Here is a 14,289-nt window from a genome sequence, read left to right as displayed (position 1 = left end):
TTTTGTTTGGCTTGGTTTGATATTGAACTACACCTGGCTGAGATGCCACAGTGCCTCCTGGGAGTTGTGGTTCAGGTGCCTAATGTTCCCATTGTCCTCTATGGATCAGGGTTCCCAGCCAGGCTATATCTCCCATGATCCATGGTGAATGTAGGACTCCCATGATGCCTGGTGACAGGTCAACAAGAGGGGAGACAGCTGTGCCTCAAGGGAGATGTAGTTCAACCAGGGAGCCTACCCCATAGGAAAAAATGGGAGCATGAGGCACCCAAACTATAACTCCCTTAGGGTACTGTGGCCATTTAGGCAGATGCAGATTAATGTCAAACTGACCTGAAATGAAATGTTTTGATTCAGTGTGGCAATCCAAAATGTTTCAATTTGGGTTGACCTGAAACCAAAACAAATTGCTTTGATTTTCCCAATGAAAAAATGAATAAGTTTCAGCAAATTCAAAATTTTTCTGTGGAAAAAAATGTTTGATGAAAAATGCTGGACCAGCTCTAGTTATGACTCCTTGTCCGTTCTGGGCTGGTCACCATGACTTAAATACCGATTCCAGATCCTCCACCTTCTCAGTGTATTTGCGAGCTGCACATTTTACATAAAGTCAGATTGTGCGCTGCCCTTGCTCAGCCACACCAAGGATCAAGGGAAGCACAAGAAGCCTCCCTCTACTAATGTGGCATAACAGTGGTCCCAGCTATGCTCATTCTTGTTGCCTCAAGGGAGGTGAGAGTAGGATCCTAGGGAGGATCCAAGGCCGGGGCCCAGCCCAGCCACCACACTAGCCTACAGAGCGGAGCCAGCGTGCTGGGGAAAGCAGTCTATGTTAGCCTAATGGTTGATTCAAATGAACTTCCTGTTCACAGAGTGTAGCATGAGGGAAGACTGTGTCTGACCCTGGGGCAGTGTCCTCCATCGTCCTCAGGTGCAACTCTGCGTCCTCCCACACTTAGGGCTTGTGGCTAGGTGCCTCACTTTAGGCTATGAATCCCATTGGATTTCAGTGGGATTTGAGTGCCTAACTCCCTTAGGCCCCTTTTAAAACCCCAGCCTTAGCCTATACTATTCAGTACCACAGAAAAAGCCGCCACCAATGTGATCCAAGAAACAAACTGACTTATTAACACATCACTAAAAGCCAGCTTCAACACAGTCTGCTCATTCTGCTGCTACCCGTTCTGCTGCCACTCTGAATATTTGATCTAACAGAGACTCTAGCAAGCACTGAGCAACAGAATCCAACAACTCATCTAGCTTCCTAATTATGGAGCCCATTGGCCTTTGCCCCATTTCTTCTCCAGCAAATCCCTGAACACCATTCTTTTGTGCCTCCTAGTTAGACTCATCCTCTGCAAAATTCACACTCAGTTAAGCTGCACACCTGCCATGGTTTTCTGTTTAGGCCACTGTGCTGTAGCTTTTACCCTCCTTATTACTCATATGTTATTACATTTGGCTGCAACTAATTCTTCACTTGCCAAGACGAGGAGACCTGTTTCATTGCCCAGCTATTGGAACTGCTGGTTCATTTGAACTCTACCACAGAGACCCTCGAGGGAGAGTACTACAAACAAGATATTGAAATGGGGGCCTGCACTGTGTCACTGCTTTGGTATGATGCACTGTAAGGTGGGAAAATAGAAACTCAAACATCTTGTTTTTACAATCAGAAAATGCCATTGGAAAAAGCAAATCAGCATGCCTGACTGGAGCCAGCATTCCTAATACAATGGGGAAGCTAATTCGGGCAACATTATTACTCTCGCTGACACAGTAATTTTGCCAAATCAAGAAGGGTTTGAGTTTTAGACATCTAAGGGACAGATCTCATGAGTACAGAGCACTTCCTTTCAGGTAATAAAAACCTTTAACTCCCATGGAAATCAATGAGAGTTGAGGCTGCTCAGCACCTGATAGGATCTGCATAGGGATAGTCCACCTGGCAGGGCATCCCCGACCCCAACGCATCTCTTTGGGATCCAGAACTCGGGGATTTCTGAAAAGCAGCACTGAGTCACAAGCACTGACAGGATCTGGGGGGAAGCTGCTTTTTTATGAGACTTCGGTGGCAGACCAGGGGATCTCTTTGTGAGAGAGGGGTTCACCAGCAGCATTCACTTCTCCCCTGCCCCAGATCCTAAAGTCTCAGCGAGAGTAGGGGTGCACAGGTGGTGCATGGACACACATTTTGGAGTCTTTTGCACAGACAGTAAAAAGAAAAGTCCAAAGAGGACGAGAGGATATTATCACGTTCATTCTGTAAATCAGAAGAGAGGCTCAATATGTTCAGTACCAACTCACAGCTGATGCTACACCTTATAGCAGCACTGAAATTGCAGGATGACATTTATACTGCCAATGGCATAATTTACTGTTTTTTAGCTACCCAAGATAATTTCTCCATGGTAATAAATCGACATGTCACTAACAAAATAGTCACTTTGCCAGCTGTGTTCCATTTTATAGCCGTAGGTTTAAAGCTTCCTGCGAAAGGTTCATTGGGCACCGTTTTACATTAACAACTCAAGGAGGGGAAAGGAAATGAGATTATGCAATTTTTGTTACAAAAATAAAAGATGAAAAATATTGGGTTCTTTTTTATTTGGTCGTTTTGTATCTTTTACATCACTCCTTGTCTGTCTCTCTTGTTCGTTCAACAGCTCAGGGCAGCACTAACACCGAGTCACCAAAGTGGTCCTGTTCTAGGTCTAGCTCCCTCAGCCTTGACACGAATACATTAGGACAAGGTCAGGACTATTTCAGCTCTTTGTTTGCTGACCCGAAGAAGAATGCCCAACATCCCAGACCCTTGGAGAGACAGGGAAGGACACCGTCAGCCGCTGAAGACTACATCTCTTCTGCAGCCAGGCACAGGTGCTGTGTTAAGCCATCAGATGTCTAAAGACTTCATTTGTTTTAGCAGTAGGACTTTGTCATTGTGTTTTTATGGGGAACTTCCTTTCAGTTTATTTCTGAAGGGCCGAGATGGTGTGCCTTTACAGCCCTCTGTAATATCTCCATTAGGTAAACAGTAAGACAGCACTTGGTGAAAGGCCAAGCAATTATCCACAAGACATGGGAGAATGTCAAAGGTTTGAAGGCTTTGTAATGGGTTGGGTCACAGAGACCCCCTTGGGACTGCTACTTGATGTGCTGGGACAACCTCTAAGCCCATTTTCCCTGGCAGCTTGGGACTTCAGTATCCTGCCTTGTTGAACCAGACACACTAGCCTGCTAGAAACACAGACCCAGGTCTGAACCAAGTCCCCCAAAAGCTGCAGGCTTAACTGAAAACAGCTGAAGAAATGCTCTTGTCTCTAACACCCAGATACCCAGTTCCCAATGGGATCCAAACCCCAGATAAATCCGTTTTACTCTGTATAAAGCTTATACAGGGTAAACTCATAAATTGTCCGCTCTCTATAACATGGATAGAGAGAGATGTACAGCTGTTTGCTCCCCCAGGAATTAATTATTTGCTCTGGGTTAATTAATAAGTAAAAAGATATGTTATTAAATATAAAAAGTAGGATTTAAGTGGTTCCAATAATAGAGCAAAGTAAGTTACCAGGCAAAATAAAATAAAACACGCAAGTCTAAGCCTAATATAGTAGGAAAATAAATGCAGGTAAATCTCACCCTCAGAGATGTTCCAATAAGCTTCTTTGACAGATTAGACTCCTTCCTACTCTGAGTCCAGCAACCACTCAGACCCCCATAGTTACTGTCCTTTGTTCCAGTTTCTTTCAGGCATCTCTTTTTTGTGTGGAGAGGCTATCTTTTGAGCTATCTTTTGTCTGAAGACAAAATGGAGGGGCTTCCAGGACCTTTTATATTCTCTCTCTTGTTCAACATCACAGCCACAAGATGGGGTCTCTAGCCACCTGGGCAAGTCACATGTTTTTGAATGATTCAGCTTTTTGCAGGCCAACGCCATTGTTTCCATGTTCGTTTGAACGTTCCCAAAAAAGCTCAGATGTGGATTTGCATCTCCCAAAGTCCATTGTTAGTTAAGTAGTCCCAATTCCTTGAATAACCCCTTCACACTATGTTGACCAAATCTGTCTTATGTGCTTCCTACAGCAAACCTTTAAATACAAGCATAGAGCCAACTCTTATAATTTCAGATCTAAAAATGATACATGCATACAAATAGGATGAATATATTCAGTCAATCATAACCTTTGCAAAGTTATGTCATATTTACACTCATAAGCATATTTCTATAAAGCATTATGGGCTGCAACGTCACAGGTTTGCTTAAGATAAGTCACCAAAAGTGTAGAGGTCTGACTCAGTCCTGCATAACAGCTGCCCCAGAGGTGGAATTCACCCTAAGTATCATGACCTACAGGTTTTGAAACCACATCTGCAGGGCTCCTAAGGGGTCATCACGCTCCAACCCTCCACCCAGTGGTTTATTGGCATCAGCTAGACTCCTTGAAGCCTACTTCAATTAGGAGGCTCCACCATGGGTCCTGATTGGTGAAATACCAGAGCTCCTGATTGTCTCATTCCCCTTACTTAAGCCAGGAGGAACAGGAAATCATCTGTACAACTGGGCTCCACCCTGCTTTGGACTGCTCAGCCAGTGCTGCCTGCTCTTGTGTCCTGGTACTCACCTCCTGGTTTCTTGATCCAGCCTGATTTTTATCTCAGACCCATATCTGACACTAATATATACAGGGTACACCTCTACCCCGATATAACGCGACCCGATATAACATGAATTTGGATATAACGCAGTAAAGCAGTGCTCCTGGGGGGGCTGTGCACTCCAGTGGATCAAAGCAAGTTCGATATAACACAGTTTCACTTATAACGCAGTAAGATTTTTTGGCTCCCGAGGACAGCATTATGTCGGGGTAGAGGTGTATTTTGCAATCCTAGACAAATTTCAGTATTTATACTGCCCCCCAGTCCATTTCTGCCCCGTTCTGCACCTAGAGCTAAATTCACTGGCAAATAAATGTATAGGCCTTTATTTGCATCCATGTAAATAAACCTTTCATCCTATATTTCTCCTGTCATAATAATTGTGCCAACATAAATCTTTCTTTTCAAACATTAAGACTTCTGGGCTTAGAAAAAGGTGGGATGTTTTCTATTAAAGGGATACTGTTAAGTTAAAAATAGAAGGCCAGATCCTCCAGTGAGATGGAAGCTTTGTATTGGCATATCACCCAACAGTTCCATTTCCTATCCCCCGCTTCTTGATTTGTCACCATTCTTGTGTCAGAAAGGCCTTCATCAGATTCTGAGCCCACTCCTATCCTATTTACCCTTCCTATACCTCCAAGTTCCTTTAAGTCCAGATTCAATTCTTGTCTAGAAACAAGTCTTCCTCAAGCACCTGATACCAACTGGTACCCATGTTCCTTATGATACACCTAATGCTTTTTGCCCCCCGCTCTCTAATTTCCAAATCCTACCCTTAACATCTGTCCTTCCAGTCCCCCATTTCTTACCATACCTCAAGCACACAGCCAGTCCACATGTCCCTCTTGATTCTCCTGCCCAACTTCATATTTCTGTCCCACTTCCTGCCTAGTCCAGATGGTCGCTCTGCCACTGGCCTGCTCAAAACTCTCTTTTTTGGGGGGGGCTACCCCATAGGTCCTGGTATCCAGAGTTTTCTTTTGTTTCTTCACATGGCCCCAGTTTCCTCCAGAAGCAGCATCTCTTTGATGGAATGGGAGGCACTTATAGCAAATTTTCTCATGGGGAGGCAATATGGCTTAGCCTTCTTATCCTCATGTTGCAACTGAAGTCTTTTTGGCCACACAACTTGTCATCATCTACACCTGTGCCAAGTGTGAGAACACAGAGAACATCTTCTCATTCTGTGTTTGTACAGCCCTTACCACAATGGTCCATAATTAGGGCTCCTAGGCACTATGGTTATACAACTAAATAATAATGATGAATGGTACCAGACCAGAAGGGCAGCATTTTACACTAGCTTTGCATCAGATTAAATCATGATTCACAGTGCAAGGTACCGTAGAGAATCAGGCTTTTTTTTCCTATGGGAAGCTCCATAAAGGACTCCCGCTGCTGATGGGAGGAGCAAACAGACTTGTATGCATGTTCTTTGCCCAGAGAGAGAAGGGACTCAACAGAGGGCCCAAAGATGCAGCAAAGGGAAAGGAAGGGAGGTTTTCCTACATGCTGCGTAGCACAGGATTGTGCTCAGTAAGCATGTATTCTTAGTTTCTGTTGGGGCAGATCAGAGACAGCTCTCTCCCCCCAGCCTTCATGTCTGTCACTAGGTGCTGCAGACTGCAGGCAGCCTCGCAGTCATGTGCAGCATGAATGAATTTTTGGGTGGGTGAGTGGTTTTTGCCACTCACCAATTATTATTTTGCCACCTTACGCAGACCCATATCTATCTGTGCAGTAGGGCCAGGCTTGAATACAGGCACAAACACCTACATATTAGACTTATCAGCAAAACAGAAGAAGGGATGCAGAGCCAGGGCAAAGACATTACACAGACAAGAGACACAGAAAAGAGATTACAACAAGGGCTAAACAATTAACTAAATCACCGTGGATGTCGCATGGAAAATTGGATGATTCCTCAGACTTCTTTCACAACTTGTATGATAAGACCAGTAATGAGCATTATAGTCCAGAACTGTGTTTTTAAAAAAGAGCTTTCTTGACATGTAAGTTGCTTAGAAGAGGACCGCTCCAGAGAGAAATTTAATTTCCAGTGCTTGCCGAAGATAAAGTGTTCATCTGCTCACTCGAGGAGTTCCTCTGCTTTCTGCAGATAAATCACAGATCCTTGTTTGCTACGTGTCTGAAACGAAAGAGAGAATAGGTCTTAATTGTTTTAACATGGTGTCTCTTGGACATTGGTTAATGGTACAGCTTCCCTTTCCTCCACAAAGGAAAATAAAAATGAAGGACAGATGGACATCAAGAAAGGAGAAAGGAAAGGAGGGAGAAAATACATAGATGAAGTCAATGACTGAAATTTTCATAACTGACAAGGGGATTTAGCCACACAACTCCCATGAATTTTAATGGCCAGATTGTGTGGTCAGCCTTAAAAATATTAACCGACATACATTTCGAAAATGCAAATAGCAAACTGTAATGATGATTCCTTTTTTTAAAATGTAACAATTAATTTCTGATGGTAATGCGGGCCCAAAAAGATGTAAGATAGCTAGTATGTGTCGATATATGTAAAGCATATAACTGAGTTTTTCAGATGAAAGGGTCTATGTAAAGTGCAGATTATTACTATTGTAAATAGTCTGCATACAGTATGTTTATTATGCAGACATCAGGGCAGGCTGTTATAGTTAAAGGCATGTGTATTTTGTTTGTGAAATGCTTTTAAACCTTTAATTCTACTTTTATTATTTAGTGCTATTGGCAACTTAAAAATTGCAGAAGTTCATTCAGGTGGTCATTTTGTGAAGATCCTTAACTGTTCCCCGGATAAAGAGGAGGGCATTGGGGAGTATACACTCCAGCAAAATGTCAACGGCCATCCAGTAACAGTATTCAAATTCCCACCGAGGATCAGAATGAAGGCCAATTCTACTGTAACCGTGAGTACGGAGGAGGAATATGCCAAATGAACACCGAGCGGATAGCTAAGAATTTACCTTCCATAACTCAGCTGCTCCTCATCCACTGTAATACAAGGTCAAATTTTCAAAGCTAAAATGCTTGAAGTTAGGCTCATAAATCCATATTTTCAGAAGTCTGCGCACTCACAAATCCCACTGAACTCAATGGGAGCTGCTAGAGCTCAGCACCTTTGAAAATCAGGGCACTTTTATTTAGGTGCCTAAATGTGGATTTAGGAGCCCAACTTTCAAAATTCTGCAGAAAGTTTGAAGATTCTGGCCTGATATCATAAAGAATCTTCCCCATTTCCCACTCTCCCCTCTAAGCATTGCTTCTGTAAGATCTCTCCATACTGCAACATAATTTTCAGTACAAAGAAATTGGTCTGAACTGAAACCCTGGATCTGAAGGTCAATTCTTTAGAATGCTGCTTGCAAAAGTAAATTGGGATCATTTTACACAAGAAAGATGTTTTCATCGTGGTTCCTGTTGCTGCTATGATTGTGATCAAGGCCACAAACAGTGCGATAATTGCATCCAGTTTGCAGAGCATGATGCAGAGATGTTGTTAACATCTGTATAAAACTGAAGGAGAAAAAATTACTGTTGCCCAACTGGAACTGCCTGTTCCCACACTAGGAGGCTCCAGAATCAATCGTGGACTGGGATTGTAAAGGTCTATATTGCAGGCCTATTAAAATACCCAGAATAAACAAAAAGAAATCACCTACTGTTAATCTGACCCTCAGCAATATTGGCTAAAAATCCCCCAAAACCTAATATTAGTGCCTGAAAACTATGCCCTCATAATTATCTCTATTAATCCACTAGAGCAGGACTTCATGACAATAAATATAATCAAGCCGTTGCTACAGTTCTTGAAATGCAGTTCCTTCAGCTTTTATTTCATGGAGAAAAGCCTTGAGAGAGGGAAACCTGCTGCTTCACACTTCATAAACATCCAAGGACCATCCTCTTTATATCTGATTGCTTCCTTTGGACTGTTGCAGGTATGGACAGCAGATGCTAAAGTGCCTCATAAACCTCCATCAGATTTCCTTTGGAAGGAGCAAGATAGGTTTCAAACAGGCCCAGAGTGCACTACCATTCTTTGTGAACCTAATGGTCAAGTGAGTGTTCTGATTCTTATGAGCTGTTTGTCATGTAATTAATAGAATTGCTAAATTCTTCTACTCATCCTTCTTAAAAGGATGGCCGGATGTAAGGATAATTGTAAAGAGTAGCAATGGCATGCAGAGTTTTGGCAAGTAAATAACCCAAGAAAATGCCAATGAGCAGGTGTACTGGTATGTGGAGTCTTGAAGTTTAACAAACCCAACGTTCCGGGTACATTGAATATGTAGCATTGAATACTTGTGCTTTGCAAGTGGGACTGGACAAAGGCTTTCCCCCAGTGTCACCCACTCCGTACCTTTTTGAAGTCTGGACTTGACTATATGGTGCTAGATCCTGTTGACAGTAATGGGTCTATTCATGTGCTTAAAGGTAAACGAGCATAAGTGCTTAGCTGGATCAGGGCCTCAGTACTGAGCACTTTGCAGGATCGAGCCCATGAACCCTAACTGAGCAAATTAAATAATGTGGGTAAATCCTGGCTGTGAACCTTGCTTGAGTTTACAAGTTAATTTCTGAGACCTTGAGGACTAAAGAAAGGGGCTTGATAGACAGCCTGGCAGTATGAAGGTCTACTGTGCATAGAACAGGTACAACATGGGTCCCGGCAGTGCAAGTTTTCTTCAGACCTGGGCTTAGGCTCAGGCTGGAGTCCACATTCTGGGAGCCTCCCATCCTGCAGGATCCCAGAGCCCGGGCTCCAGCCCGAGCCCAGACGTCTACCCAGCAATGAGACAGCCCCACAGCCCGAGCCCCATGAGCCCGAGTTGGCTGGCATGGGCTAGCTGCAGGTTTTTCTTTGCTGTGTGGACATATCCTAAAAGTAATCTAGTGGCAATGATTTTTTGGCCATTTCTAGCCTGAGCCAGACTTGAACCAGTGACCTGGAGACCAATTTCCTCAAACTATCCAGTCTCCCTTATACTGTATTAATCTAATTTACTTGATACAATCTGTTTTTTATTCAGACTTTTATACCGGTTTCCCCTCTCTTCTTCCTTACTTTGGCCAAACTTGCCATTGCATTAATATGTCTGTTTAATTTAAGTCAAGCCATTGAATTGCAAAGCTGTTACAGTATGATTCCATCCTATAATTTTAAGAACTGAAAATGGATTTTAAAGATCAAATCAATGGCTGTGATTTGATGCCTTGCCATTATTCTCTGGCTCACACCCTTGAATATAGACATCTTGAAAAGATCATAGAACCTTTACCTCCCATGCCTCCTCGCCTCTTTCCTCCCCCATCCCCACACACACTATTCCTTGTGTAACAGAAACAATAAACTTGATGGTTAAATGAAGTAACTGAATGAGTGGCGTGTTTTTCTTCAGGCTGTTGCTTGGTACACACCTATTCACTGGAACAGAAAGCAAGGATGGAAAGTGCAAGAAGATGATGAATACCTTAAGAGCAGCAAAAAGCCAATTATACCATCAGAAATGCAAAGAGATGAATGGGAAAAGGAACCAGAGTCTGTGATAATTGATACAGAACAGGAAGGGGGTGTCCAAGGTCAAACAGAGGAAAGAGGACCGGTTTTCATTAAAAGGTAACCATCCAGCTATTGACTGTACTCCATCATTATAATATAGCACTATTCCTGGCTGGCTGTGGAAGTAAAGTTTTTAAAATGTGCATCTTGCAAAGAAAGTTGTTACTAGGTTTGGGTGAAATGGGCAGGATAAAATAAGAACTGACCCGAACCTTCAAACAAAATCCAACCCAAACTTTATTTTAGGTTCCATGCAAGAGAGCAACAGTCTCAGTCAATGAAGTAATGGGACATTTTGCAAGAAATCCTGAGTTCATTATATATTATTCACTCACTGAGCACACAGAAGTGTGCTAGGCAACATCCAGACAGAAAAGACACATTCACTGCCTCAAAGAGCTTATAGTCTAAAGGTTGTGATGTTCATAGAATTATTCACACTAGTTTGTGAAAAAGGTGGATCTAAAACTCATAGTTTCCTGCTCCAGCGCAATGCATCTTAATCTAGACCATAGGGTATTTTGAAGGAGAAAAGCAGCATAGGCAGACATTTAGTTGTTGGATCCTTGCAGCATGCTCACTGAAGAATGGGAACATGTGCAATACACTTGAAGTGTTTTGAAATCCGAAGGATAAGGGTTAAATGTGTTCTACTGCACATATGCCAATTGCAATTTTCTGTGGCTTATAATTTGATCAAACCTGGGCAGATTTTTTAATGAGGACAGTAAAAGGCCCCTCTCTGCCCCCAGGAGTATTCCTCTGCTAAATTTCAACCTTCTGCTCCAAGCTGTGGCTAGAGTTATTCAAAAGACAGTTCAAAAAATTTTAACATTGGCCAAACTAACTAGTGTCCACTAGCCTTGTTCTTGGAAATGGTTGAACAGGTTTTGCTTAAATTTCCAAAGAAATTCGACCTGAATCAAAGAGTCAGTATGGAAAATTTCAGCCCAAAGTGTTAAAGTTTGGCAAAATTATGAACAACTGTAAATAAGGGATTATAATAAAGTGTTAGACAGCCTTAATATAGATGCTGCTACTGCTCCACCTATAATACAAGTTATATAAAATATATGTGTACTATACATATATATTAAGAAATACAATATACAGAATACAATAATTTGTATTTCTGTTTACAGAGAAAAAAGGATCCCAGCAACCCTGTTCCCTACTCAGAATTCTTGGTGCCGAAGTCCAGCCTCTCCCACGCACCCTCACTTTTCTCTGCTCAGACCATTAACCATGGGCAATGATGGCAGCAGTCTATGCAGGCAGTCCAGGTGTCAGTCAGCAAAACCTGACCCAGCACCAGGTGAGTTAGAGAGCAGTGCTTGTAGAAGGTTCAGGATGCAAGATATCGTTTTCAATAGGCAGAAATTTTTTGAAATTTGCTGGAAGAAAAAGATCAGTAGTTCTGCAGTAGTAATGTATATGTGTTATCACTCATATCATACACTTATCCTGCATGTATAGATTTTTAAAAATAAGCATTACATGAGTTTGTTGTTGTTGTTTTTGATATGAGTTGTTTGCAGTTAGGATTGACTCTTTTTAGAAAATCATAATACCAAGATTCAGTGAGAGAGAGAGACACTTGTATTGACTGTGAGTTGTTAATTAGGCATTGGTGAGTATCCCGTGTTTAACTCTGGTATTTCAACCCAGGAAGTTATTGACAGACTGGAAGGAATTCAGACAAAAGCGCCAAAGTAATTAAGACTATGAAGAGACTGATTTATGAGGAAAGATTAAGAAGTTGTCACAGTTGAGGGCAACTGCATCTGTATTTCCCCCTCTGTGGTACAGCAAAGGCATCCACTCTTAGGCTTCCGGCCTCCCCAGCCATCACATCTCTTAAGTAGAGACATACCTTTCTCTCGCCTCCTCTCCTGATGGGGTTTTTCCAGGCTGCATAGTTTCCTGCCTACACTGTGAATAGCCCAGCTAGTCAGCACACCTGCTTTGCCTTCTCCTCAGAGGCTATAAACAGCATAATGGCCCACGGTTAAGTTACCATACAGCTCTTTCTAAGCAAGCACATTTATTTTTAAGGTAAAAGCATTACACAGAAAAGATATTAAAAACAAAAAAATCTATATACATTCTAATAAGTTTGCAAGAGATCACCCCTCACTCCAACAAGGGCTCTGACAGGTAAACAGTCGTTCAGACCCCAGATAGGGATTTTTCTGTTGTTACAAGTTCATAACCACCTTGACTCAGAACAAGGACGCCCATGAATAGATCAAGTCCTTCCAACTCTTCCCAGGAAGTATTTGGGCCTACCTTGGACAGATGGTCCTGTCCGTTTGCTGGATCAGAAAGCAGGCCCTGAGTCTTTGTCTGCTGGTCTCTAGAGAATCCAGTTTGAATCAGTTTATGCAAGTCTGTACAGGTGGTAGTACCTCTTCAGAGCTGGTGCATGCTGAGTGAATTTGCCTAATCGCTCTGCCTGCTCCCGCTGTTCTTAATTCCTGGTCAGCCTCACCTACTGAATTACATACACTCCATGGCCCGCAGTGATACATACAATTAATACAGTAAGATCTCCCAAAGATATTGCAGAAAATCCCTATATCTGTCACAGAAGTAAATATGTTTGACAACCAAGGGACAGACATAACTGCCAAATGTTTGGAAAGATAAAAACACCAAGGAGGGAGAAGAAGTGTCTGACATGGTCCCCGATAATATAGCTAGGAGGAATGGGACCAAATTTAGGACAGGAAGTTCTAGGCTGAATGTTTCTTACCAAAGAGCTCTAGTAGTCTGTAATGTAGTTTCCCAGTGGTAGTGGTGAAGGCTTCACCTGAGATTTTTAAAGCCATTGTGCTAGGGTGCTGAACAAACACTGAACAACATTATGGTCCCTGCTCCAAAGAGCTTACAGTCTGACGGTTTTCATGATACATATAAACATCTGGTGCTTTTAAAAAAATCCTGCGAAGATCTTGGCCTCAATGATATCTTAGCAATGGGTTCCACAGGCTAATTGTGTTTATAAAAAACATAAGCTCTTTGAGGCAGGGACTGTCTCTTTATTGTATGTATGTAATATGCCTAGTACAAAGGGACCCTGGTCCTAGATGCTACTGTACTAGGAATACAATAATAATGTATACAAATGTCTTTTCTTTTATCAGTTTCAAATTTGTTGCCTTGCAGTTTCCTTGAATGTCCCCTTGTACTTGTTTTGGCGGAAGAGTAAAAAGGAATGCCCCATTTCCTTTCTAGATACCATTCATCATTTTGTATATGTCTATTGTGTCCCCTCTTCCTCGTCGCTTCTCTAAACTCAATCGTTTTTTCAGTCACTCTTCACATGGAAGTTTTTTCCATATAGCTAATAAATGTTGTCACCAATCTCTGAATCACTTCTATATGTGCTACATCCTTTTTGAGATATTAATAATAATAACAGCACAGTACTCCAGGGGAGGGTGTACCAGAGATTTGCACAGTGACATTGTGCAAATATTTTCAATATTATCTTACGTCCTGTTTCTTATGCAACCTAACATTTTCCCTTTTTGACTGACACTGCACATGGAACAGAGGTTTCATTGAGCTGTCCACAATGACATCCAGGTCTTGTCCCTGAATGGTTATGGTTAATATACAGTACGGTTAATATACAGTACAGTACAGTTACCATACAGTAAGGTATATGAATAGTTATTCCTTGAAATGTTCATTTATCAGCATCAAATTTCATCAGCCATCATGCTGTCCTTTCACCTAGCTTTGTTAGCTCCTTCTGAAGTTCCTCACAATTATCTCTAACATTGACCCACCTAAATAATTTTGTGTCAACTGCAAATTTTGTCACTTCAACTCTAACTTGCTTTATTTGACTGAGGAATAATGTATTTCCTGCTTATACCGTTGACCTGCCTAATTATATTCCTCTATACTTGATGCACGAAGTGTCCCCTCTTTCCCTTCAGCCTCCCCTGTGGGACAGGGAAGCAGCTACTGACACAGCTCACAAGTTCCAAAGGGACTTCCTTTATATTTCAGTTTTATCTCACAGTTCAATGTATCTCCCTTGTTCC

The 14,289-nt window shown here is 42.1% G+C and overlaps 1 protein-coding gene across 4 annotated transcripts in view; it reads left to right on the top strand.

Moving 5' to 3' along the window:
• LMNTD1 (lamin tail domain containing 1) overlaps positions 1-14,289 on the top strand; it is a 295,944-nt gene that overhangs the window by 233,168 nt on the left and 48,487 nt on the right. For all 4 annotated transcript variants that reach the window (XM_044998334.1, XM_044998324.1, XM_044998355.1 and 1 more), the window contains 5 exons: positions 2,667-2,880; positions 7,391-7,577; positions 8,610-8,729; positions 10,071-10,288; positions 11,374-11,546. In XM_044998334.1, coding sequence (XP_044854269.1) covers positions 2,667-2,880; positions 7,391-7,577; positions 8,610-8,729; positions 10,071-10,288; positions 11,374-11,546 — 912 coding nt within the window. The remainder of the gene's footprint in view (positions 1-2,666; positions 2,881-7,390; positions 7,578-8,609; positions 8,730-10,070; positions 10,289-11,373; positions 11,547-14,289) is intronic.

This window comes from Mauremys mutica, chromosome 1 (assembly GCF_020497125.1).
Source record: "Mauremys mutica isolate MM-2020 ecotype Southern chromosome 1, ASM2049712v1, whole genome shotgun sequence".
In the NCBI taxonomy this organism is placed as follows: Eukaryota; Metazoa; Chordata; order Testudines; family Geoemydidae; genus Mauremys; species Mauremys mutica.
The sequence above is the reverse complement of the archived record's forward strand: the minus strand, read 5'-3'. Positions and strand labels throughout refer to the sequence as shown.